We start from the raw sequence: 25,242 nt of genomic DNA, 5'->3' as shown, positions 1-25,242 counted from the left end.
ATGTAAGCAAACCACTGTGGTAGATTAAAAAATAATATACATTTGCACGACACATTATTGCAAAGAAGATGCTGTTCAAGTCACTACTGCGTCGTGAAATGCAATTCATACACAAATGTTAATTTATGTAAATGAGAGGGGGGGAAAAAAACGAAAATTTTGTAAAATACGAAGTGTCAGTGAAGGCAACATCCCAAACAGCAGCCCCGCAGTCCGTCTCTCTTCCTTTTCCAGCAGCGCCCGCAATCATGACGGACGTTCTTGCGGAACAGAACCTGAAACTAGTCCAGGACCGTGAGCTAAACGGGGAGGCCGAGATCAGGGAAGAGGCCGACCCAGTCGAAGAGGCAGCGAAAAAGAAGAAGAAGAAGAAAAAGAAGGGCAAATCTGCGACGACAGGTGAGCAATGCTGGGCCGAATTCATGCTAACTGGCTAACGCAGCTAATGTTGCTTATTATAGCTGCGTCAAAGTAGCGGTTGCTAGCATAATCAAAACCGGAAATACGTTAATGTGGCTGTCAAATTAATAGCGTCGAATATTTTTTCGTCCCATTTCAACTGTAGTCTTGACTAAAATATAAAACGCCTGGTGTGAAATGTGAAAAAAAAATTAATTTGTTTTTTTTAAAGATATATAGTGCAATGCTAATTATATAGCTACTTCTCAGTTTTCAAGCGGGTCCAGCACCGTTTTTAGTACCAATCTGGCAAATACAGAAGACTCGATATCAAGAATTTAGAACAATATTTCGCCGAATGCAATAACATAAGCTAAGGTTTTGTAATATAAAAAGGTTACGAAGGTTAGGCAGTCATAAAGTTGTTTATGTCTGCGTTTGTGTTTTGTAATTTATTTTGAAATTATCGGCGGAAGTGAAGTTGTAAAACAGTTGTAACTTGGCGCTGCTCCATGCGCGTTTGAACCAAGTACTTTAGCTCGTTTTGGGACCTGTCAGGCCTCAGAAACACACCGGGATCGGGCCAGAACCTTATCCAAGACCAGTGACATTTATACTTGTTCGTATTTAAGATGTTTTTAGTCCTGATTTTGAGTTTTAACGAGGCATTCATGTGAACTAGCAGCACCTTTTTGACCTAGCTGTTTTCTGTTGTGCTGTGCCAAGATTTCCTGTGTCAAAATCCCCCTTCTCCCAGAAGTATTTATGTAATATAAACCAAACCAAAACATTGATTTAAATAATAATCTGCCAACATAAGCTTCATACTCCTCTTGTCTCGTTTGCTTTCTTTTATTCCCATCAAGCATTACTAATGTTGTCAGAAGTAATTCAGTTGTTTTACAGAGATAAATCAATAAAGTAGTAATTAGAGGACACTTCACAGATAATCTGCAGTTTTCTCATAAAAGCTGAGCTGTTACTTTTTAATTTTCACTTAGAAAATTGTTTGATTACATGTAGATTTTTGGGGAAGGTCCAGGCAGTTTGAGGCTGGAGTTTCACTAAACGTGTTTTTTCTTTTCAGTTTATAAAGTACAAGACAGGTTTTGCAAGGATCATTGCTTCACCGATGACTACTGCGTGCTTCTTGTCCAAGCTTTTTCGTATTTTACTAGGAACTGAGAAACGTGGTGTACTTCACATTGACTTACCAGATTAGCACACCTTTATTTTTTTTTATTTATTTATTTACATCTTTACTCACTGTTGGTGCATATTTCAGAGCAAGATAAAGCTCTTCGTCTTTAGGAAAACTCTACCTTTATTGCTAGAACCAGTAAAAACTCCTCTGTAACCACGTTGGAAATAGATCCTGGTAAATAATTGAATTTCTGCAATACAGCATTTAAATATTTAAACTCTGCAGAAGATTTTACAATCTTTTTATTGTTTGTGAGGTGGTATGGCTGTCATTGATTTAGTATATTTTAAGGGGAAAAACATGCCTTTTAAACCCAAAGTTTTGATGCGAAGATGGTAAATTGAAGTGTGTTGGAAGGCTGATTTTTAAAATGTCTTATTGACTAAATGACTCAACCAACTCGTAAGCATCTGCTGCCTGTTTGTTAGTGATTGAACTGTTTACATGTGCTTGCTGCTGCAGCTGTTGAGACGGAGGCAGATGGAGTGGTGGAAGTAACCAAACAGCTGGAGAAGCAGGTGATTGAAGACAAAGAGAAGGAGGAGGATGGCGAGGAAGGTAAATATCTTGACCTTTTTAATGCGCAAACATTTAACAGTTTGCTGTGACACCGTGCATCGTATTTACACGTTTCCACTGAGCTGGTGTAACGGCTGCATCTTCGCTCACACAGATGGAGATGATGGTGAAAATGCTGCAGGAAAGAAAAAGAAGAAGAAAAAGAAGAAGAAAGGATGTAAGCTGAGAAATGTTTTGATTAGTTGAAGATTTAAGTCGTAAAATAAAAGTTTCTGTGTCTTTTTATTGGTGTTTTGACCCTTTCCCGATAAGTGTCTTGCTAAGAGTTTTCTTTTATTTAATTTTGTGTAAATCTTTCAGCCAAGACGCAAACTGACCCCCCATCTGTTCCCATCTGTGAGCTATACCCAAGTGGTGTGTTTCCCATTGGACAGGAGTGTGAATACCCCGTCTCTCAGGATGGGTAAGTGGAGCAGATTTGATAATATATTTTTATTTCTAATGTTCTTTTGCATTTTTTTTTTGTTTTGTATAACCAGCGGTCAACAAAAGCGGTTTCCATTTGTCTGAGAAAACCCATTTGCATCTCTGATAACTGATGGACACCCAGACGACATAGGGTTAACAGATTTCTGTCATCTAAAAATGAAAAGGGGGGGAAAAACCATGCATTTTGTTGTGGTCTTGTTAAAGACATCCAGTCTAATGATGATCCAGGGATTAAACTGGCACTGTTGTCAACAAATAAAGAGAACCAGAGCCACAGTTTGATCCAATCAGAGCAGCTCGGGTCGTACCGTCGGATACAGGGCGGGTGTGCGCGGTGTTCCCAACTTAGAGATAAACTACTGGTGAGAGTACCAGTCAGTGTTTACTGGGCTGTTTTTCAAGGAGGACACCCCGCTACCCTAACCAAAGAAGATGACATGTAAACGTACATTAGCTCACAAAGTGAGTACACCCCTCACATTTTTGTAAATCTATATTTTCATGGGACAACAATGAAGAAATGACACTTTGATACAGTGTAGTCAGTTTACAGCTTGTAAATCGTCTGTCCCCTCAAAATAACTCAACTCGCAGCCATTAATGTCGAAACCACTGGCAACAAAAGTGAGTACACCTGTAAGTGAAGTGAAAATGCCCAAATTGTGCCTAAGTGTCACTATTTTGTGTGGCCACTATTATTTTCCAGCCCTGCCTTAACTAGTGCAGGGAGTTCACCAGAGTGTTACCACTGGAATCCTCTTCCACTTCATGACGACGTCAGCAAACTGGTGGATGTTAAACCATCGTCTTATTGGTTCTTCTCAGGTGTTTGTGATCCAATCTGCCCCCCCCCCCCCACATTAGACAATACAACGTGATCACTGATTTAATCTGTGATTAACAGGTAGACAGGCCACTTCATTTCCTGCTTTTTCAATCTTCTCTGGCTTTTAACAGTGTGATTTCATTTAGTGTTTTATTGTTTTTCTTCGGATGCTTTTAATTAATTTTTCAGTACGGTCATTATTTTTATTTCCGTTAAATTACTCGCATTGTTAAGCACTTTGGGAACAGCTGCTGTTTTAAATGTGCTTTATAAATAAAGACGACTTAAACTACAGAAAGTTGTTTCAAACCTCTCTCTGAATCATGTTGATCTAAATAGCTCTTCATTAGAAAACACTATACTATGTACTTTTACTAAGGTCATGTACACAGTATATGGTGTATTTTACTACGGTCCTCCACAGTATACTACTCTTTGTTTTTTGGGGTGGGGGTGGATTTGTTGGTTACAGCTCGCAGCAGAACCAGTAATTTATCGCTCATTGACTTTCTTTTCACTTCAGGATCAAGAGGGAAATGTTTTCATCTCGTCCAATCAGAGCTGCTTATTATAACTCCCTAAACAAATCAGCTCATTGCTGATGTTCAACTGTTTAAACTCAAAATTAGTGAAGCAACAGAGGAATCCATCCTGCGTTTACTCCAAATCATACAATCTCTTCAGAGAGAAGCTGGTCTTTATGTTCAGCTTTTTACTGGTGGTGTTATTTGCATTGAAAATTTACACTTAGGCCTGAATTTGAATTGCAAATGATAGAATTGACTTTAAACAATTAAACGGCGTTAAAGTTGAACAGAGACGGGCATCTGAGCTCGTTAATTCACAGCTTGACGAGGACTCGGGGAGTTCGTTGACTGCGCCGTTGTCATCCGTCTTCTTTAACAATGCCTGTTGTTGCTTCCCAGTCGGAGCGCGGCGTGGCGTATGACCAACGAGGAGAAGCGGGTGCTGGATAAAGCCAACGAAGAGGTGTGGAGCGACTTCAGGCAGGCAGCCGAGGCCCACAGACAAGTCCGCAAACATGTTCGCAGCTTCCTCAAACCAGGCCTGACCATGATCGAAATCTGGTGAGGATGCTGTCATTTTTACAACCTGCTTCATCTGCATCATTCTTAATGTTTGATGGACCGGAGGTTTTTAAACGGTGCTGTAAGTTTGTAATGGCAGACCTTTTTTGACATAATTGTCCATTTTTATGCTAACTTTTAATTGTTTTTGCTGTTTTTTGATTCAAAACCGTTAATTATTATTCACTTTGGATCTAATTATATTTGATATTAATATAATTTCTTGCTAAATGACAACAAAATATTTTGTAAATATAGATTATTGAATTGCTCTTATTACTTGTTTAAATCTAGGTGTTTTCTATGAACCAGGGAGGCTTGTTATGAGCGAGCATCAGGAATCTTAAAGTCACCGGACTTTTAGAGATAATCTTTACCTGTGAACAAAAGTTCAGCTTGTATTTCATGCCTGACTGATGGAACTGGCCGTGTCGTACCAGAAGTTTACAAACTGGAGTGCAGAGCTTCTCACTCTTGGATACATGCTATGTGTTATATAAATGTTGTTTTTATTAGTCCCAGTGAGAGTTTGCATCAAAAAAACATTTATTTGTCTTAAGTGCAGAACTCAAAAGTACATGTGAATGTATTTGTCCACTAAAAAATCTCAGCTTGCTCCTTTGTTAAAGTTTGATGTCTAAACTGGTCTGCTGAAAAGGGCTCAATTTCCAGTTCGTTCCTCATATTTTATATTTTTCTCCTTGGTTCAGCGAGCGTTTGGAGGATTGTTCTCGTAAGCTGATCAAGGAGAACGGGCTGAACGCCGGCCTGGCCTTCCCCACCGGCTGCTCCCTGAACCAGTGCGCTGCCCACTACACCCCCAACGCTGGAGACACCACCGTCCTGCAGTACGACGACGTCTGCAAGATCGACTTCGGCACTCACATCAACGGTAAACTGTGGACTCGGTGCTGCTTCAGCTCCATTTTTCTGCTGAGGTTTGAGAGTGGAGTGTTTAGGGCCAGCTGGGCATCTGTGATGAACGTTTGCTGTCAGGAAAGTGTAATTACAGCTCTCGTCGAAAAGCAGATTCTGCTTGGACTGAGTCCACATCCTGCTAACTTTTCATCTATTCTCCGCTCAGCATCCTAAAGATCAAACGACAAACCTTCAAGAAAGTTCTCTTGTGCTCTGATGTCTGTCTGCAGGGCGAATCATTGACTGTGCCTTCACCGTCACATTTAACCCAAAGTATGACAAGCTGCTGGAGGCTGTGAGGGACGCCACCAATACTGGAATCAAAGTAGGACTTGGAACACGTGCACGAACAAAGGCACCCCATCATGTTTATCTTGTTAGTCTGGAGCTGACGCTTCCCTGCTGGTTTGTTGCAGAACGCCGGCATTGATGTGCGCCTGTGTGATGTCGGAGAAGCCATTCAGGAGGTGATGGAGTCCTACGAGGTGGAGCTGGATGGAAAAACTTACCAAGGTACGTTCTCGCATGAAGATACTGTGCACGGGCGTGTTTGTCTTACGTTTTTATAACAATGGACTTGTTTTGTGCTGTTCTGCATCGGAATTAAAACAAACCAAATCACGTGTAGAGCAGACGATTCATTTTAAATCACGAGAGATTTATTAGGGTGTAAGTAAACGAAGCCTGACAGCAACTTGGTTTGTAAGATTGTTAGAATCGACACTGCCTTAAATCATCGTGCTGTGCAGAGACGATGCAGTTACTTGAGGAGAAATTGCTGTTCTGTTTGCAGTGTGAGAATAAAAGATTTATTGATTACTTCCATTGTGTTCATGTCCGTACTGCAGGTAATATCTATTGTTGAGTAAACTACAGGCCTGCAGGAACCTGTCATTTATAATAAAACTAGTTTGGCAAAACTGTTTTTGCTGCAGTGATATTTCACACACTTGCCAATCTTACAGGCATTTAAGGTGGAAGTGCTTTGTGTTGTCTCGTGGCAGCTGGCTGATTATGTAGATAGCATTATTTTGTTTACTTCTCTTTGAGAAGGTTCCAGACTTATCTGTGTTGACCATTTTCGTGCCTTTTAAATCCACGCTTGTACACGGACATACAATATTAGAAGAACTTTTTCTAGTGGTTACAGTAGAAGTCGCATTTCAGCTCCCCTCAGTTTAGTTTGTGCAGGTTTGCTAACAGACGTCATTCTGTTTTGGAGCAAACAGTAGATCGTCGTTTGAGTCCTGTAACATTAGGAATCAGGAGCAGCTTTATTGTCATTGCACCGAAGCACAACGAAAATACATTTCAGTACAGCCCGTCCAAGTAAAACACAAACAGACATGGGGAGACGGAGGTGTCCTAAGGCCGCGGCCTCATGGGAGGCGCTGCCCTTTTCGTTTAGATAAGAAAAGAGAAACACGAGGAAAGAGGAGGTGTAAAAAAAATTATATCTCACAGTGTGAAAGTTTAAAAAAAAGAAGAAAAAAAACAACCTCGGCACAGAAATGGCAACATATTGATGGCATTATATGCATGAGGAAGGTCGATGAAGTCGGTGAGTTTGTCCAAGGACACTGCCAGATAGTCCCTAAGAGATGGAGCAGTGTATCAGCCGGCTCAGCTCTGACACAGGTCCACAGATGTCCTCGGGAAGGAAGCAGATAGAGGAGGGGGGCGGAGCAGAGCTTCTTGTTTACATAACATCCAGGAGAGTTTTATTTACATTTTAGAAGATGTGCAAAGAGAGGCTCTGAAAGGGTTCACAGGACAAAGAGCAGAAGCAGGAGGGGGAGGAAAAGCGTCCGCCTTCGTCGAGAACAAGGAGAAAAAAGAAGTTGGACATATTAATATTTTCAGGGTCAGTGATGTCTAAACAAATTATCCAGTCACTGTGAAATGACAAACATCACCTCCAGCCACTTGCAGAAAAGCAGATACTGTATTAGTTTAGTTTGAATCATGACAAGTCATTATCTGAACTAGACAAGTGTTTAGGAACTGTCCATTAAACAGCATGAGGTTCGCAATTATCTATAATTATACAGACTGGCATAATTGAACTGTTAAAATGACATTAGAAAGATTCATACATTTTTATAGGATTTAGGTGAAAATGCAAACCATTCTATTGATATTTAATGTTACTGCCTGATTTTACAATTTGTAGACGTTTCACCCTCGTCTCACTTCGGGTGTTGTGCGTCCGTCTGTTTCCTGTTAAGAACAAAACAGACTACACTTGCTGGGGGGGACTGTGTAAGACCTGGTAGATGTGCTCCTTCACTACTAATCACCACATAATAAACTGTTTTTTTGTTCCAGTAAAGCCAATCAGAAACCTGAACGGTCACTCGATTGGTCAGTACCGGATACACGCTGGGAAGACGGTGCCCATTGTTAAAGGAGGGGAAGCAACAAGAATGGAGGTGACTTGAATCAACATTTTCCTTCAGCTCGTTTCCATCAGGTTCAATTATAATCTGTTCCTTGAGACACACGCCGTCATCTCTGCTGGTGCTGTTTGAATCTCTGCAGGAGGGAGAGGTTTATGCCATCGAGACGTTCGGCAGCACAGGTAAAGGTGTGGTCCACGACGACATGGAGTGCTCTCACTACATGAAAAACTTTGATGTCGGCCACGTCCCCATCAGGTGAGACCACCCTCATCCTGCAGTTTGAAGGATGCGCACACAGAAAAAGTTTGATTAGGTTTTAAATGGGTCAGGAAATGTTTTCTAGTTTGTGACCTCTGATGCGTAAGATGGAAAGATTTCAGTTTGTGTAGCAGTTGGGTTGAAATCTTTTCTTCCCTCCTCCAGGCTGCCCCGAGCGAAACATCTGCTCAACGTGATCAACGAGAACTTCGGCACGCTGGCGTTCTGCCGCCGCTGGCTGGACCGCCTTGGCGAGAGCAAGTACCTGATGGCCCTGAAGAACCTGTGCGACCTGGGCATTGTGGACCCCTACCCACCTCTCTGTGACACCAAAGGCTGCTACACTGCTCAGTTTGAGCACACCATCCTGCTCAGGCCCACCTGCAAGGAGGTGGTGAGCCGAGGAGACGACTACTGACCGCCCTCTACCTGACTCTTCTGCCCTCAGCACATGCATCTCGAGCCCTCGTTAGAGAAACGGCAGAAAAGAGCTTCTTAAAATGTGGGGTTGGTTCAGAACAGCAGCAAAGATTAACAAATGTTATGTAGTACGCCCACGATGCACCGTGCAGTTTTAAGGAAGGAGAGCTGCCTTTAGAGTTTTCTATCAACTACAGGTAGTTTTTTGGATCATATGTAGGGAAAGGAAAAGACATACATGTTAAGCAGTTGATGTTTTAAAGCTGTTGCTGAATTCAGTGAGAACTCGGTATTTAAACAGAAGGTGAGCGTGGGAAATCTGACTTTAGTTTCTATGACTCCAGTCTGACTTCTCCAGTTTGGTCACTGGTATAAATGGTCATAGACAAGTCTGAGCAGCTCTGTGTCTGGCTTCTGTCTCTACAGGAGTGAACTCTGCACCCTGGCCCTCCAAACAATTATTTTTTTTTAAATATCTCAGAAATGGCCACTGCTGTTCCCTGTTAAATCGCTTCACTTGGAACGCTCCCTGAAAATGTTTTTTTTTTGTAAGAAAAAAAAAGATGATTAAAATAATTTTTGCTCATTTTAGATTGTTTCTCCTGTGTTCTATTTAAATATACCAGTCATTGCCATGTTCATTTAATTTGATAGTTTCTTAAATATATCACCTATTAAAGCTTTTGTGTCTTAATTCAAATAGTTTGGATTAAAATCTTGTAGTTTCAGTGTTTTGAGTTGGTCTCCACACCCAACTAACTGTAGAAAACAAAATTATTAGTCAATTTTACAGTTGAGATTCATCTACAAATCACTGAGCACTAAGGTTTTTGTTTAAAACTGACATGGAAGGCTTCTGTTTCTCTTTCAGACTGTAGGTGTTTTAGGAGCAGGGTCAGCCACTAGGATTATTCTCCATTTTGCTCTGTTTTGTGTATCGTTTGTTGTGACATAGTGTCTTCATATCCCGCTGGATCATGTCCATACACCTCTTCTGTTGTCCCCTGCTTTGTTGACCGAAAACGTATGCGTTGAATAGCCTTTTTACATTGTTGTCATCTTCCATTTTCTGTACTATCTACAGAGTGCACATGGGTCTCCTGTAAAAAGGCAACATCAGAGTTCATCTGCTTCAGGTGTGACATAATTTTCCAGAATTTTACTGGACCATTAAGGAATTTCACATTACAGCTTACACAATTAACTGGAAGCAAGAAATAATTTACACAGAATATCACAAGCCAATACCTGATAAAAGAAAAAAAAGCCCGTAAAGACTGATCTGGTATAAACCCACCCCTCCTACCCGAAAATGGAGGGAACGAAACCCACTGTCAACTGAAAATCCACACGTTAGTGCTTACCCTAGAGAACACAATCCAACCATCTGGGCTCCCGTCAGCCCACATATGATAATCATAATTAAAAACATAGAAAGACATAATAGAATATGCAGATATCATAAATATCATATGCATACCTAAAAAGATAAATAAATTAGGATAGGAAAAAACACCTATATTAGGATATGTGCTTTATACCAGAACTTACGGTAGTCAATTCAGAGCATTAATGCTGTAGAATTGCCCTCCAACACACACACACACACACACACAAACAAAAGATAATAAATATTAAAAAAACGCTCCCATATTGGGGGGTGTGTACTATATACTTGAACTTGCAGTAATCAAGAGCGTTAACGCTGTACACTTGCCTTCCAATACAAAAACATGTTATACATACTACCATTAAAGGACCTACAGCCAAATATAGTCGGACACAAGCTTCAGAAAAAATGATTGGTTGAGGGAGGCCGGTCCTGTGGTTTATTTGGATCCTCGCCACCAGGGCCGGCCCAAGGCATAAGCAAACTTAAGAGTTGGACACTCCTGCACTAGATGATATATACATATAGGATAATGTAAACAGGGCTGTCAGAGTTGCAATGAGTTTATGTAAGGTGGTTGAATGATCTGATCATGTGACTGTTGATTGCAGATGTCCACATTATTAGCAGAAATAGCGGGCATCAAACCAAATTTTGCTTAGGGCCCCATGGAGGCTTGGGCCGGCATTGCTTGCCACAGTTGCTTGAATGACGTTCTTGACGTATTCCATAGTTTTAACGGAGTCAACAAACACTTTGCCCGTCCCTCCATGCATAACACAAAGCTTGTGCAGGAAAAAGCAGTCCATACCGGACACCTACTTGGTTCCACAGGAGTTGCCATACTTCCTTGAGCGCCACTCGTGCCCTCGCTACGCTTGGGGTGTAATCAGCTGCGATGAATATGGATGATTCCTTGAAGTTGGCCTACAGTTGTGTGCTCGTTGTAAAATCCTGATAATACAGCCTGGCCATGATAACTATCATCTGAGCCTCTCCTGCTCGGTGTCAGGTACATGTGATCAGTCAGCGTCGACTTGCCCAGCTGCAGTGCCTCCGTTAGCATTTTGGCTATCACTGTAGGGGTGCACGAGCCTGGTGATTCTGGAACTCCAATAATCCTAATGTTACATTTCATATTTCCCTCCACGGATTCAAGCTGTTTTCTCAGCACATCAACCTCATTTTTTTAATTCCACCACCGTCCCCACATAGATTCTCTTATCTCATCTGTGCATAAAGACAGTCCGTTCTCAGTCTTTGAAACACTTAACTTGACTTGTTCTAACTCTGCTCTGAGGCCTGCGGTGGCATTAGCAAGTTCCGCTCGGACTGCCGCTCTTATTAAAATTAAAATTCTTCAGAGCCGCCTTCATCTTCATCCTAATTATCGCTAAGACTTCAGATTTTGTATCCTGTTTTTATATTGTTATGGAATTGTTTTGTACTTTTTTAAAATGAATAAACTATATACCATACCATTTAATTGAAGCCAGAATGTCTGACTTCACAGCCAACTGAGTCTTCTGCTGAGGTCGTGGAAACGCAAGAGTCCATCGCTGAAAACGACCAACTGAGTAACAGTGTGGACAAAAATCTGCACCTTCAGGTAATAAAGCGTTTAAGAAGAAAAAGCCGGAAAAAAAAACTGGTTCGTTCCGACTTTTTTACTTGTTCAGCGCACATGCCGACTCAGGAGAGAACAACTTGCCCATCGAAAACAAACCTATTGAGCCATGTTTATGACTAATGTTACACATCGTTAAAGATAAACGCTTTAAACTATTTGACAGTTCACACTGACATTTGGTTCAGATTCTGGTTCCATCAGCTGTGATTTAGTCAACATCTCTTCACATTTAAAAACAAATTTTGCCAAAAGACAAGACAGAAAACCTGACATCGTTGTAGAAAAATGAAAAAATAATCTCATTTATTGAGGTAATTTTTTCTAAAAAATACATTTTGAGGTAACAATTTGCATAGTATAACTTCCATAAAATTTACACACACACACACACACACAAACCGTGGAGAAAAAAAAACAAACGGCTAAAAAGACAACCTCTGAAAAAGAATAAAATCACAATGGAGTGCTTTGATTCTCTTCTGATAAACAAAAAGGGACAAAATGAAACAGTAAAGTCTAAAAACTGCTGGTGGTGTTGCACAATCAGAACAAGTGTTCGTATAATCATTTCAACAGTTGATGGTCGGGTTTGTAAAGCCTCTGAGGGTTGTATAAAAATACATTCATAATTAAAATGCTGATCTGCAGCAATGCAGATTCCACTTCTATAAACTATCAAAAATAGACTTGCTGTGTCAATAAAAGGGCACTTTTCTAGAAACGTCTGGTCGGGGATGTTTCACACTGAAAACCATTACGTTCTCAAATAAGAGATGACAACACAAAGCTAAAACTCATCCCTTTGGAAACCTTATCCACCCTCAGTTAAAGAGGACAGGAACCAAAACAACTGAGCAAACAAACCATTTTTAGAGTCCTTTCTTCTTCTAAGGCTTTGGCAGGTTAGTTTCAGACCCAGGACTTCTTTAGAGCTTAAAGCAAAACTTCCTGTCCTGCTTGTATGGAAAAAGTTTGAAAACCATCCAACGCAGTCCTTTACATGAACGCTAACTGTAGAAATTAGTGCATTTCTGGCAGGAAAAAGACCAAAGTGTCACCACTCTGTTATGATCTAAGCCGTTTGGAGCACACTGACACCATTTCTGTTGATTGAATGTTAACCTACATCCAGCTGTGTGTCAGCTATCTAAAGTGACTGAGAAACATTTCGGCTGATTTAAACAAACAGCATTTACAATCTAACAGGCGGACACAGATGGGCAGACGGCTGAACGCCTGGCCAGAGTCCCTCGGCTGCTACTGAGACACATCTTGGCTGATACTCTCTTTATAAAATACATATGTACATCGATCACGTCAACATTTCCTTTTAAAATACCTACATATATAAACATCATGTACAAGAAGTTCAGATTTTACAAAGATCTTTCTCTTTTTTTTTTTAAATTTTACAAAAACGGACTCAAAAATCTCATCATCCCCGGTTAAAAAATAAAGTGTTATGTTGAGCTGTGCTGATGTTGTCTGGTTGAGTGGTGAGGATGCAGCAAAGGTGAAGGAGGGGGGCTCCAGGGGACTGTGGTCCTATAGGGGCCGGTCTTTGTCCTGAGTTACTCGCTGCGTGTAGAAGAGGATGTAGGCCTGAGCTCGGCAGACCTCGTCCACTGAACACACGTTCAGCTTCGAGTCATTACAGTGAACCCAGAATCCTGGAGGGGGGGGGGAGAAGGATAATTAGAATAAACATGATTTTAGGAGGCTTTCTCCTGCGTTGCTGCAATAACATTGATATATTAATTCAATTTATTTATATAGCGCCAAGTCACAACAGAAGTCATCTCAGGGCACTGAACAGAATCATATATATATATATATATATATATATATATATATATATATATATATAAAGTAAGTTAATTAATTAACATTAATGATTTAAGGTGCAGACTGCTAAAGGCAACAGTGGAAAAGAAACTCCCTCATGAAGCAGAAACCTTTAGCAGAACCAGGCTCAGGACAAGTGACCATCTGCTTCAACCGGCTGGGTTTGAGAGGAACAGGAAGGAGGAACAGATACACAATGGCAGGTCGAGAATCACACGTTAAGATAGAAATAATTTCAAATGAAAACTAATCAATTGCAAAAATTCATTATAAGGAAATTAGGTAAATTTGTCCTCCAGTAGTCTCAGCCTATGACAGCATAACAAGCCAACCCTAACTATAGGACTTATCAAAAAGGAAAGACTTAATCCCAGTCTTAAAACTGGATAATGTGTCAGCCTCATGGACAGAAACTGGAAGTTGGTTCCACAAGAGAGGAGCCTGATAACTGGAAGATCTGCCTCCCATTCTGCTTTTGGAAACTGTAGGGACTGCAAGTAAACCTGCAGTCTGAGAGTGAAGTGCTCTGTTAGGAAAATATGGAACACTAAGATCTGTAATATAAAATGGAGCTAGGTTGTTGAGAGCTTTGTAGGTTAGAAGTAAGATTTTGAATTCTATTCTGGATTAGACAGGGAGCCAATGGAGAGAAGCTAAAACTGGAGAGATATGATCTCTCCCACTAACTCCAGTTAAGACTCTGGCAGCAGCATTTTGGATCAACTGAAGACGTTTTAAAGAAGTATTTGGACACCCAGATAATAAATCATTGCAATAGTCCAGTCTAGACGTGACAAATGCATGGACCAGTTTTTCTGCATCTTTTTTAGATGTTTCTAATTTTAGTGATATTACGCAGGTGGAAGAAGGCGGTTTTGGTAACATTTTAATGTGGGGGATAAAAGACATGTCCTGATCAAAAATAACACCAAGATTTTTAACATTAGAGCTGGAGGATAGATTAATGTCATCTAAGGAGGGAGAAAGACTGAAAAATTCATTCCTAAGGTGCTCAGGTCCAAAAACCAAAACCTCAGTTTTGTCTGTGTTCAACAGGAGAAAATTAAGGGTCATCCAGGTTTTTATGTCTTTAAGACATGCTTGTAGTCTAAGTAGCTGATTGGATTCATTGGGTTTCATTGATAAATACTGTATAACTGTGTATCATCAGCTTAACAAAGAAAATGTATACCAAGCTATCAATGTTCAGTCAGGTCATCTGGACAGTGTCTTTTTTTGTGCTGAAATGGTTCACCTTCCAAGACACCATCTTAGCACCAACATAACTGGTTCCACTTTGGAGTAAGCTGTTTGGGGGAAGAATCAGTTTTGTGTTGTGTGTTGCCTTGACTGATGAAGCCTTCTGGATAGAAGGTGAAACTTTCAGCACAAAAAAAAAAAGAAACGGTCCAGATGACTTGACAGAAAAATGTTGGCCTGACTGAAACTCTTGAAACAGATTATTTCTTTGAAGATGATCATGTAACTGACCAGCAACTATTTTCTCTAGAATTTTTTAGATAAAATTAGATTAGATACAAGTCTAGAATTGGACAGGATTCCTGAGTCAAGGTTATGTTTCTTAAGTAAAGGTTTAATTACAACAATCTTAAAGCACTCTGGTACGTAACCATTTATTAGAGACAAATAACTGTATTTTTCAGTCTATAAGTCACAGTTTTTTGCATAATTTACATACCCTGCAACTTAAAGGACCAAGCGACATATTTATGGATTTTTTCCCATATTTATAAACCATTTTTTGGCTGAGATATGACAGTTTTCATTCTTTCTGACTTTATTTATTTTTTAGTAAAACCACTTTCAGCCACTTGATGGCAGCAGAGTAGTAATATTTGTATGGCATGCTGTTGTATCATGTAATAGATAAACGTGGCTATAATGACAAATTCAAAAAAGTTCAAGACAAAAACAACTGGACTTTATTATACTTTATTGTTTTTTTTTTTTCTTGAACTTTTTTGAATTTACCATGTCCTGGATGACTAAGAATCTTCACCAGCTTTTAATGACTCAATCGGCCTGCCATAGCCTCCCCACCTTGGGTCTGCTCGTTGCTTGCAACCGTCAAAACAGCTGCACCACCCCGGCAAAATGCAGCTAATTTGACCATTAAAGTGCATTTATTAAACAAATGTTACACTGAGACACACCTTTGATATAATTTCGAGCAAACAAATAATTGTTTAGGTGTTTATCTTGTTAAATTTTGTACAGCGACTTGTCGCATGCACACATTTACTTCAGTGTATCGGGTTTTGAAACTACTGATTTGACTCTCAAAGTGCATTTATTAAGCAAACGTTAGATTGATACACACATTTACTATAATTTCTAGCAAACAAACAATTGTTTTAAGCGTTGATCTTGTTAAATTCTTGTTAAAGTCCTTCCGTGCATGATCCCGCAGCCGCCATTTGGCAGCCAATCCATTTTTGGCACAACACCGGCCCATATTTCCAGGTTGTCAGCGGTGATGCATAATAGATGCGACTTATACAGCGAAGCGACATATTTATGGATTTTTCCACTTTACTAGACAAATATGGACTGATGCGACTTATAGGGCGGTGCGACGTGTCTGCCGGAAAATACGGTAAGCAGATCCAAAATGTGAATATTAATTAAGGGAAATAACTCTTTAAACAGACTGGTTGGGATGGGATCTAGCAGACATGTGGATGGTTTGGATGAAGCTATTATTTTTGACAATTCAGAGAGCTCAACAGGACAAAAACTGTCCAAACATAAATCAGGTTCTAGTGACAATTTAAAGTTTCCTCATCTGACACAGAACCAGAGGCAATACTAGGAATGATGGTTTGGATTTTCTCCCTAATTGAAATAATTTTATTTATAAAGAATCTCATGAACTTATCACTGCTTATAGTTGTAGATACATGGTTCAACAGATATGATTTTTCTCTAGACTAACTATGGTACTGAAAAGGAACCTAGGGTTATCTTTATTCTCACCAATTAAAGAGCAATAATATAAAGTTCTAGCTTTACAGAGAGCTTTTTTATGTCAGCAGGCCATCTCTCTAAGATAAATAAAATTATTTAATGTTAGTGGAGCGCCATTTTTTTCCTAGCATTCTAGATGTCTGTTTTAAAGTACATAACTCAGAATTAAACCAAGGTGTTAATCTCCTCTGATTGATTACTTTCTTTTTCAGCGAAGCAGTTTTATAGAGTGAAGTTTGCAAAGTAGTTGTATAATTATCAACCAGATGATCTAAGTCACTGTTCTCTGACGCATTACTCTGCAAGACAGAGGAAAACATTGATGGAAGAGATTGTTTAAATTTGGTTACAGTGTTTTCTGATAAGCACCTGCTGAAATGAAATTTACTCTCAGTGACTGTGTAATAATTTAATGCAAACTCAAAGGTTATTAAAAAATAATCAGACAGAACAGGATTTTGAGAAACTATTACTAAGTACAGTACTTAATCTCTATGCCATAAGTCAGAACCAGAGTGTGATAATGAGAATGTGTGGACGTTTAAAACCATTTAATTCTAGTAAATTTTTAAAAGTTATGCTTGAGCTATCACTTTCAACATCTACATGAATATTGAAGTCTCCCATTATTATGACTTTATCAGTATTTAACAGTAAATCAGATAAGAAATCTGAGATTATTCTTAAGGTTGTCTGTGAGGTATTAACACATTAAGAGTGCAGATTATTACCTCCTTCTGTGTTGTAGCAGTAAGCAGTATAATGGCCAGAGCCAAAGCCCTTCCCATGATGCATCACCACAGCAGAGAGCTCATAGAGGAAGTGCTTTGGACGTGACGAGCCTGCGGAGCTAGGGCTGCTGGGAGTGGAGCAGGGAACGCTTTTGGGTGAAGATTCTCTGCAGCAGTAGGGTTCCATGTTGAGAAGCTGGTCGAAGCTGACGTGGACTCCGATCTTCTCCCGGTGGTTCCGCCCAGACCACCTGCGGGTCACAAACCAGAGGATGGACAGTCAGCCGAGCTGGTCAGAGCAACAGCAACCCTCAACGCTGACTCACGTCATCTTACCTGAAACGTTTAAGGTGGAGCCTGAGGACTTGAGGCAGTTTGTAGACCATCAGCTGCTTCTGAGCTTCAGTCAGGATGACGGGTTTGGAGGAGGTCCTGCGTCTGGCAGCTGCAACCACAAGGTGAGATTAGCGTTTTTACCTTTACATTATATAATTTATTGCACTCATTATTTTAGATTTAAAATGGTTACAAGAACGGGATAATAAATACGAAAAAAACTTTGATTTTTGTTTTATTACACTATAATACTGGCAAAGGTATTAGTATCATTTGAAAAACTGCCTTGATAAAATACCATAATTCCTAAATTAAAACAGTTTTCTGCATCTTCCAATCTAATAATAAATATTTTGTTTCTGTAAAAAAAGAAAAAAAAGAATAACCCCTTACATAACATAACATAACCCGAAGGAGAAAGAAAATTACTGAGCTGTAAATGTGGTAAACCCACAATCTCTGAAGCAATCTTTGTTCGTTCTGTCATTTCACTCACAGTTACAATGATCACAGGCGTAGATATTTCCTTCCAGTGCTTCAGTTTCTGTAAACTTGGCCAGCATCTCCGTCAAATGGCATGAAGCTTGAGCAGCTGACTCCCTGCTATTACTGTGATACCGCTCGGGGAACTCCAGAGACAGGTCCCAGAAAGGCTCCACAGTGTTGGAGCGGTGGTTGCAAGCCAGGCATGTCACCTGCAAAAGAAGCTGTGTATGAGTTCAGAAGCCAGGATAAAGTAATAAGCTGCTGATGTACACTTTATTCTAGGATTGAAAAAAACAAAAAGTAACTGTTCTTACTTACTTGAGTACAAAACACCAAATAAATGGGATAAAAACCTGAAACTGCAAATACTGCCAAATCTGTCAGAGCTGAGTAGCCAAAACCAACGCAAACATTCAATCTTTTATTCAACATGAGCAGGCGTCACAGAGTGTGATGAGACTCTACAAGTAGGAATTCATCATCCCTCTCCTCCCGTTAACTCTCTCACTATCCTCACTCATTTACTTGATTTAGGGCTGCACTAATTTTAAAATGTATTATGGCATAATTTTGGATTTAAATAACTAAACCAACAGGACTAAAAGAGCAAGCTATAACAGGGTTTCTGTATAAATCAATCAAATCAAATTTAATGCTTTTTAATGCCAACTTATTCCGACAGTGAACACATAAACTTCAATCCAATCCAAAGTACAACAATATGGACAAGTGAAAATGAAACAGTGTAGAGCCTTTAGCCAGATGTCATTAATATATAGTTTAATTCAAATAACGTCCATCAAATGAAAGTTAGCAAATGAAACTTGATCAATCTGTTAAAATCTGGATCGGAGCACTAAGTGTCACAGGGGACGTAGATCACAGCCCCACACGTCACCTACCAAGCACTGAATGTGTCTTACATGTGCGGTGCAGACAACAGTTTGTGCAAAAATCCACCCTTTAAATTACATCAAATGAAAGCAGCCTATTGGATCTCGTGACAGTGGCTGTTTGCCCCCCTACTTCAGAGCCAGAGGTAAATCAAGAGAATTGCAAAAGTATAATGCAGTAAAATGTTTGTTTCTGACATGGTCCTTAAAGGGCTCTGTAGTTCATCAGTTCTTTCTGATGAGGTTAAATGTTTGAAACAATACAAAGTTGCTGCGTGTCATTATCGATATTCTGTCTGTAATAAATCTGTTTAATGCTTGGGTCAGATTGTGGCACAGATCATGCATCATCACCTCACCTTATTTATTTTGCTAAAAAAACAAACGTAAAATGTAAAATTGAGAGTTGCAGATGCTTCTGATAAAACTATTAATCCTTGAAACTAACTCTCTCAAGGAGAGAACATTAGCAAAAAAAATTAAAGATCAATGGAGACACAATCTTGGGCATACAAATATTTGTCTTTTGGTGTTAATAAAGTTTAATTCAAGAACCAAAGCAGCACAATCAAAGCATCAGTGAATCAAACTGAGACACAAACAGGTTATGTGCAGTCATGTGGTGCTAAACATTTCGTTTCTGCTTCTAAACTTTTCCTGGTTTTCCTTGAACCCATCTTCTTCTGACAACTGAGCACCGACCACACAGAAACTATTAATAATGGTTCTGCATGTTACTCTATATTAAATCACCCAAATGAGCGAGTCTGGCTGAGCAGTTTCTAGAATCACTCTTTTTTTTTAAACAGACAAATGTTTAATGGCACCAAGTTTCAAATTTAATGCTTTACAATACCTTCCTGCAGAAACCCTGCATGACTAACAGGGTAAATAAAAATGCAAAAGCAGATCAAGTGTCTTTAATCGCAAAGAGGTTGAACGTCACTGTTCTGGCTGGACAGTACCAGTGTCACTTCAGCGCTTTGTAGGATTCCACCACCTCACAACCAGTTGGTTAACCACAACGTATTTGCTGTACACCACGATGTATTTAATGTCTTATCCTCGATTAGATGGGTAATAGAAAAAAAAAAAAAACTAACTGCACCCATATTTTAATAAAGGCACTAAATTTGGTGTTTAAAAAAAAACATTTTAATTTGATAAAAAAAAACGTTCAGATGAAATTTAGCAAAGAGAGGAAGTGAAAGTAGAATATTTATATTACTACAGGATATAAAATTGCTGAATATTATAAGTTTTTTTGTCTCTACATTGATTAAAATAAATTCTAATAATAAATGTTGTGACTATAATTTGGAGACCAAGATTTATACGATTGCCTCTTTAACAAACCAAGAATTTTTTTTGTTTCGTTTAGTCAGGCAGATGTAGGTCAACGTATGCAAAAAATAAAAAAGAACTATATACCTAAAAGCATAAAGGTTTTATCCAACTATTACTATAAATTCATTCTAGAAGTTGATGTGTTGAAAGACTGTTTAATTATTTAATATCTTAATGTTGAGCTAGAAATGTATATTTTTAAGGATTCAGGTCAAACAGTGAGTGGTGTAATTGTTGGGAAGAAAGACAGAAGATGTGCGTGTGAGAGTTTCGTACCTGGCTGAGAAGCTGACCGTGAAAGATGGTGTTGACCACACTGAGAACCTGCTTGATGAGCCGTCTCTGTGTCTGTTGGACTCCGCTGGTGGTTGTGTGCTTGCCTGTGCTCTCCAGCTCATGCTGCACCTTATCCAGCAGCTCGCACAGGAACTCCTGAGCGTCCTGCTGAGCGTAGCCCCTGAACGCAGGAATCAGCTGCCACACCGAGTGCAGCATGGCAAATGGCGATACCAGTGCCCACTTGCCAGACCACATAACCTGAAACAAAGTGTGAAGCTCGTGGCAGAGAGATATGTGCTTCGAGCTTGGCTCTTTGGGTTGTATCAACTCCATGCTGCGGGCCCTTGAGGCCCCACCACTCAGCCCTACACCAGAGCCTGAGTTGGTCTGGAGTCCTTTTCTTTGGGACAGGGAGGTCTGCAATGAGGCCTTTCCTGCTAGTTGGCCCTGTACGGCAGAAGCCAGAAGCTCCAGCGCCTGGGCCAGGTCCAGACGCAGAAAGCACTCCCTAAAAACGTGCAGGTGACTCAGCACCTGCAGGATGGAGTTCATATAACAGGTGTTTCCTAAATTCCTTAAGCCTGTCACACCAGGAGTGACCGTAGGACGTCGTTTGAAAGGTGAGCCACTCTGTTTGTCACTCTGCTTGCGACAGGCAGGGGGTTTGGCAGTGCGAGAGCTTGCCGGAGGTGTTTTGGGCTTTGATTTGGTGTTAGCGGATCGTCTCTGGGGTTTGGGAGCAGGTCGGGCCTTTTTTGTTTGTCTGGCTTTCTTGGCAGGAATTCGAGTCCGTGGCTTGTGAGTCTGAGATGAGGAGACACGAGCTTTAGTCTTTTTGAGAGTCTTTTGAGAGGCTGGTGCTGCGATTACTACAACAGCAACTCTCTGGCTCTTCCGTCGCAAGCGACGACTCTTTCTGAGGGGAGCACTGTCCAGCTCCTCCTGTAGCTGCCTCTTCAGAGCACGCCTTCTCTCCCTGGCCTCCCTTTTCTGTTCCTCTTCCTCCTCCCTCTTTCTTTCTTCTTCTTCTCTCCTCTTTCCACATTCAGTCAGGCCAAACCAAAGACGAAAAATACGTCCCATGAGTGCCCTGCGGCGATGCCAAAGGGCGGTAAACATTCGGTCTTCATCCTTCAGCTGCAGCTCGTACGCACCACATAACGTAAGGGCATCTGGCGCAACACTAGCAGAGCGAAGGGTGCGCCCGCTGCGGGTAGTAACTTCATAGCGCTGGCTTTGGATTGCACTGAGCGTACTGCGTAGCAGCTTTAGGTCTCCCGTGGCATTATCATTCAGCACATAGTCATCACACAAGTAACAAAAAACATAGAGCTCATTAACCTCCATCGCCAACGGGTGGTGCTGTTGTTGGAAGTGCTGTAGCGCATGCTCCTCAATGTAGCGGCCACACGCTACATGCGCGCAGCTCAGACAGGCCCAAACAGACTCAGTGGTGTTACAGTCGACGCAGTGCCATTTCTGGGGGTTGAGGATGGAATGATCAGGGGCCAGCCGCAGCCGCCCCACATGCTTACACCTGTCCATTACACGAGCCTGCCGGTCGAGCTGGCAGGCCGTGTCAGTCAACAGCTGACTGAGTGAGAGAGTGTAAGGCTGAGCGTATGCGCCAATGTTTCACGCCGACTTCACATCACCTTGGTACGCAGAGAAATGGGACGGTTCCAGGGCATGGTTGTGTCGTCTGAAAGTAACAGAGCAAAGATAAGAAAAACAGATTGCAGATAAAGAGACACTTAATTGAACCCGTCTGACCAAAAAACTATGTTAAAAAGTTTGTCTTGGTCTACTGACTCATCCGTCTTAAAAGTTAAATGTCTTGTTTGAAATTATATATTAGTTTTTTTTTTTGGCATTTAGCTCTTCTAACACCATCAATCTTTTAAACATGGCTCACTTCCTCTGAGCATTTAAGGAGACCACAGTAAACTGAGGCAAACTACCAGGTGGCAAAAGATCATAACATTTTCCAACAGAGACATGATTTAAAAGTAAAGTTACTCAGCTGTAAACAAGACTGTAATTTGTGCGGTCAGGCAGGTTCACTTAACAGGAGGGTGTTTGATTTGACATGAACTGTTCAGCAAAAGTGTGAAAAACATCCACAGGAGAAAGTCTTTAGATAAGATTAATACAATTTCAGTAGGCAGCGAGAACAGTGACTTCACAGGGGCATGACTGTGTGCTCCTTTAACAAAACTCCATATTATAACACAATACTTTAAGTTAATAAGTAATAAACAAGTTCCTGAGTTTCCTTTATGATTTTCACAAAAGCACCGGAAAGTTGTAGATATTCTAAAGACATGGCATGTGAGAACACAAGCATTCACATGCTCAAGATTTCTTTTACATTTTTCCAACTAGCCACCGAGTAAAATATTCAGAAAATCAATGTGGTGGTGAGAGATAGTGATACTTGTTTTTTTTACAGATGTCTCCAAAGTTTCTTGCATTTCCAGCTGAGAGAGCATCTATAACAGAAAATCTCTCGCCGCAAAGTACAAGTGTGAATGATTGCTGAAGATATCTAAAATGAACTTCACACATTCTCCTAAATATCTGGGGCTCTCCTAAATATCAAGAGCAAAAACATCTATTACTACAAGAGTGTTTATAAGAACCAATCACTATGGTGTAGCTTGGTTCAAATTAATTACCACACACGACCTCTAATTCTGAGACCATGGTTCTCAACCAGAACAAGATCTTAGACACAAGTGGCCAAAGTGAGCTTCCTTCGTAGGGTGGCAGAGCTCAGCCGTGAGAGGGTGAGGAGCCCTGTTGTCCGGGAAAGCTCGGAGTAGAGCCGTTGGGGTGATTCAGGCATCGGATTATGATGCCTCCTAGATGCCTCCCTTTGGAGATATTCCAGGCATCTCCCACCAGGAAGAGGCCCCAAGGCAGAGCTAGAACTCGGAGAGATTGTGTATCTTTTCTGGCCTGGGAACTATCATACTTTAGGGAATGCTTTGGGATGCCACAGGAGAAGCTGGAGAATTTTGCGGATGAAAATAATGTTTGGGCCTCCTCTGGACCTGTTGCTTCCGTGACCCGACTTACTGATAAGCAGTAGATGGAGAGATGGATGGACAAGCTTTCTTATTTCCTCATTGTTAGTGGGGAAAAAGCAGTTTCCTGAGTGCACTAATGGCGCTTTGCCACCGTCTCAACTCTCACCGGCTCTGCACGACATGGCACCAGTTAAGGGGCCTCTCCACTGTTGGTATCCACCCCACTCAACTCCGTTTATGGGACCACCTTGTTTGAGGTTCCAAGCGGGCTGCTCAGAGAGGGCGATTTTGATGTAAGCAGACAGCGGCCATTGACTGGCCAGCAGAGCTACATCACTGAATGACCCGCTAAGCAAAACTGCAAACTACATCTGAACCTCCACTTTCTCAACACGCTGAAGGACGTGAACATGTTAAAAAAAAAATGTAAACAATTAAACAATAAATTATGAAGTCTCTTTTAGTAAATCACGATAAACAAAAACAGGAATATGTTTATCACACATGTCATTTCTTGTCTTCTATGGGAGTTCTTGTTGCTGATCAAATGGACCGTTTATAACGCTGACTTGCATAATAATTTATCCCATAATCAAAAAAAAATTGTATCACTTAGTAATAATAATAATAAGTAATTTAATTTTAATTATAATTATATATAATATATAAGTGATAACTTTTTCCCACCGATTATATATATATATATATATATATATATATATATATATATATAAACAAATCGTGTCACTGTGATGAGTCAGTGTTTACTAAAATATAACGCGAAACACAAAACTCATTTGGATATTTTCACCAATGCTAGTTACGACCACAGAGCTTTTATTGATGGAATAGATTTAATTAATTTAACAATTCGTGTACGAATCTTGAGAAGGGCGATCCAGAGTTTTTGGGATCAACAACTAACTGGTCAGCGCGCTTTGCCTGGTTATGTTCCGCATCTGAAGCTTTCCATTCATCTTTACAATAACTCCTAAGCAAATGTGACACAACAAAGCACTTCCAGTGGGTAAACAAACCTATAACTGTCTCGACACAGGAGCAGAACGACACACGCCGGTTTATTACTGAAGCAGCTAAAAAATGATTTATAACCTTACAGCTAACATTTTAGCTCGCGGCTACCGCTAACTTGTAAGCTTTGATATTTATATATATAAAAAAATAAAAGCTACATCCCCAGTCACTCCATGCAATGTATAAATAATAGCACGAAACCTTAGATTTTTTTTTAGTACATCACATAAACAAGTGCACTACGACTATCGTTTAGTTTTGTTTGTTCAAGAGGTTAGTGAGCTTTAGCGGCTAATATTAGCCTAGCATGCTAGTTAGCAACCGGGCTCAAATCCCAACAAGTTCAGGCGTTAGCCCCACATCCGGCACAGCTTTATCACTAACACTCGACTTGAGCACGAAAGTGTGTTAAACTTAGTGCTATAAACGTAAAACAAAGACCTTATTCTAAAAATATATATATAACACAGCTCACCGAGCCTCACCTTCAGTTACTCTAGTGCTGCTGAAATGATCGCCATCTTGTCAGCTCGGGTCGCGTCGCGTGGTGTTAGCGCGAGCGCGTCCTCGTCTACGTGACGTTGTTGTTATTGTTTTTTTTTTTTTTGTTTGTTTGTTTTTTATGGTGACTGAAAATTCACATTATTATGTTTTAATTTAAAACCTTTTCATTTACAACAAACAATATATATATATATATGTTTATATTTCAACTGCTTAAACTAAT

General features: G+C 40.3%; 2 protein-coding genes across 2 annotated transcripts; one reads left to right on the top strand and one right to left on the bottom strand.

Moving 5' to 3' along the window:
• Positions 1-176: 176 nt before the first annotated feature.
• metap2a (methionyl aminopeptidase 2a) lies at positions 177-9,030 on the top strand. The gene is made up of 11 exons (XM_037695819.1): positions 177-399; positions 2,066-2,161; positions 2,277-2,339; positions 2,483-2,585; positions 4,364-4,525; positions 5,236-5,417; positions 5,674-5,768; positions 5,860-5,956; positions 7,772-7,875; positions 7,985-8,100; positions 8,269-9,030. Exons 1-11 carry the CDS (start codon positions 249-251, stop codon positions 8,519-8,521), a joined length of 1,422 nt encoding a protein of 473 aa, XP_037551747.1. The 5' UTR covers positions 177-248; the 3' UTR covers positions 8,522-9,030.
• A 3,689-nt stretch (positions 9,031-12,719) lies between these two features.
• usp44 (ubiquitin specific peptidase 44) lies at positions 12,720-25,054 on the bottom strand. Its single transcript, XM_037696025.1, has 6 exons — positions 25,001-25,054; positions 20,446-22,150; positions 17,940-18,138; positions 17,444-17,552; positions 17,108-17,358; positions 12,720-13,213 (listed from the first exon to the last, which is right to left on the bottom strand). Exons 2-6 carry the CDS (start codon positions 21,991-21,993, stop codon positions 13,089-13,091), a joined length of 2,232 nt encoding a protein of 743 aa, XP_037551953.1. The 5' UTR covers positions 21,994-22,150; positions 25,001-25,054; the 3' UTR covers positions 12,720-13,088.
• Positions 25,055-25,242: the final 188 nt, after the last annotated feature.

The sequence above is a fragment of the Nematolebias whitei genome, chromosome 22, assembly GCF_014905685.2.
Source record: "Nematolebias whitei isolate Nwh7 chromosome 22, NemWhi1, whole genome shotgun sequence".
Lineage (NCBI taxonomy): Eukaryota > Metazoa > Chordata > Actinopteri > Cyprinodontiformes > Rivulidae > Nematolebias > Nematolebias whitei.
This window is presented reverse-complemented; position numbering and strand designations above follow the sequence as displayed.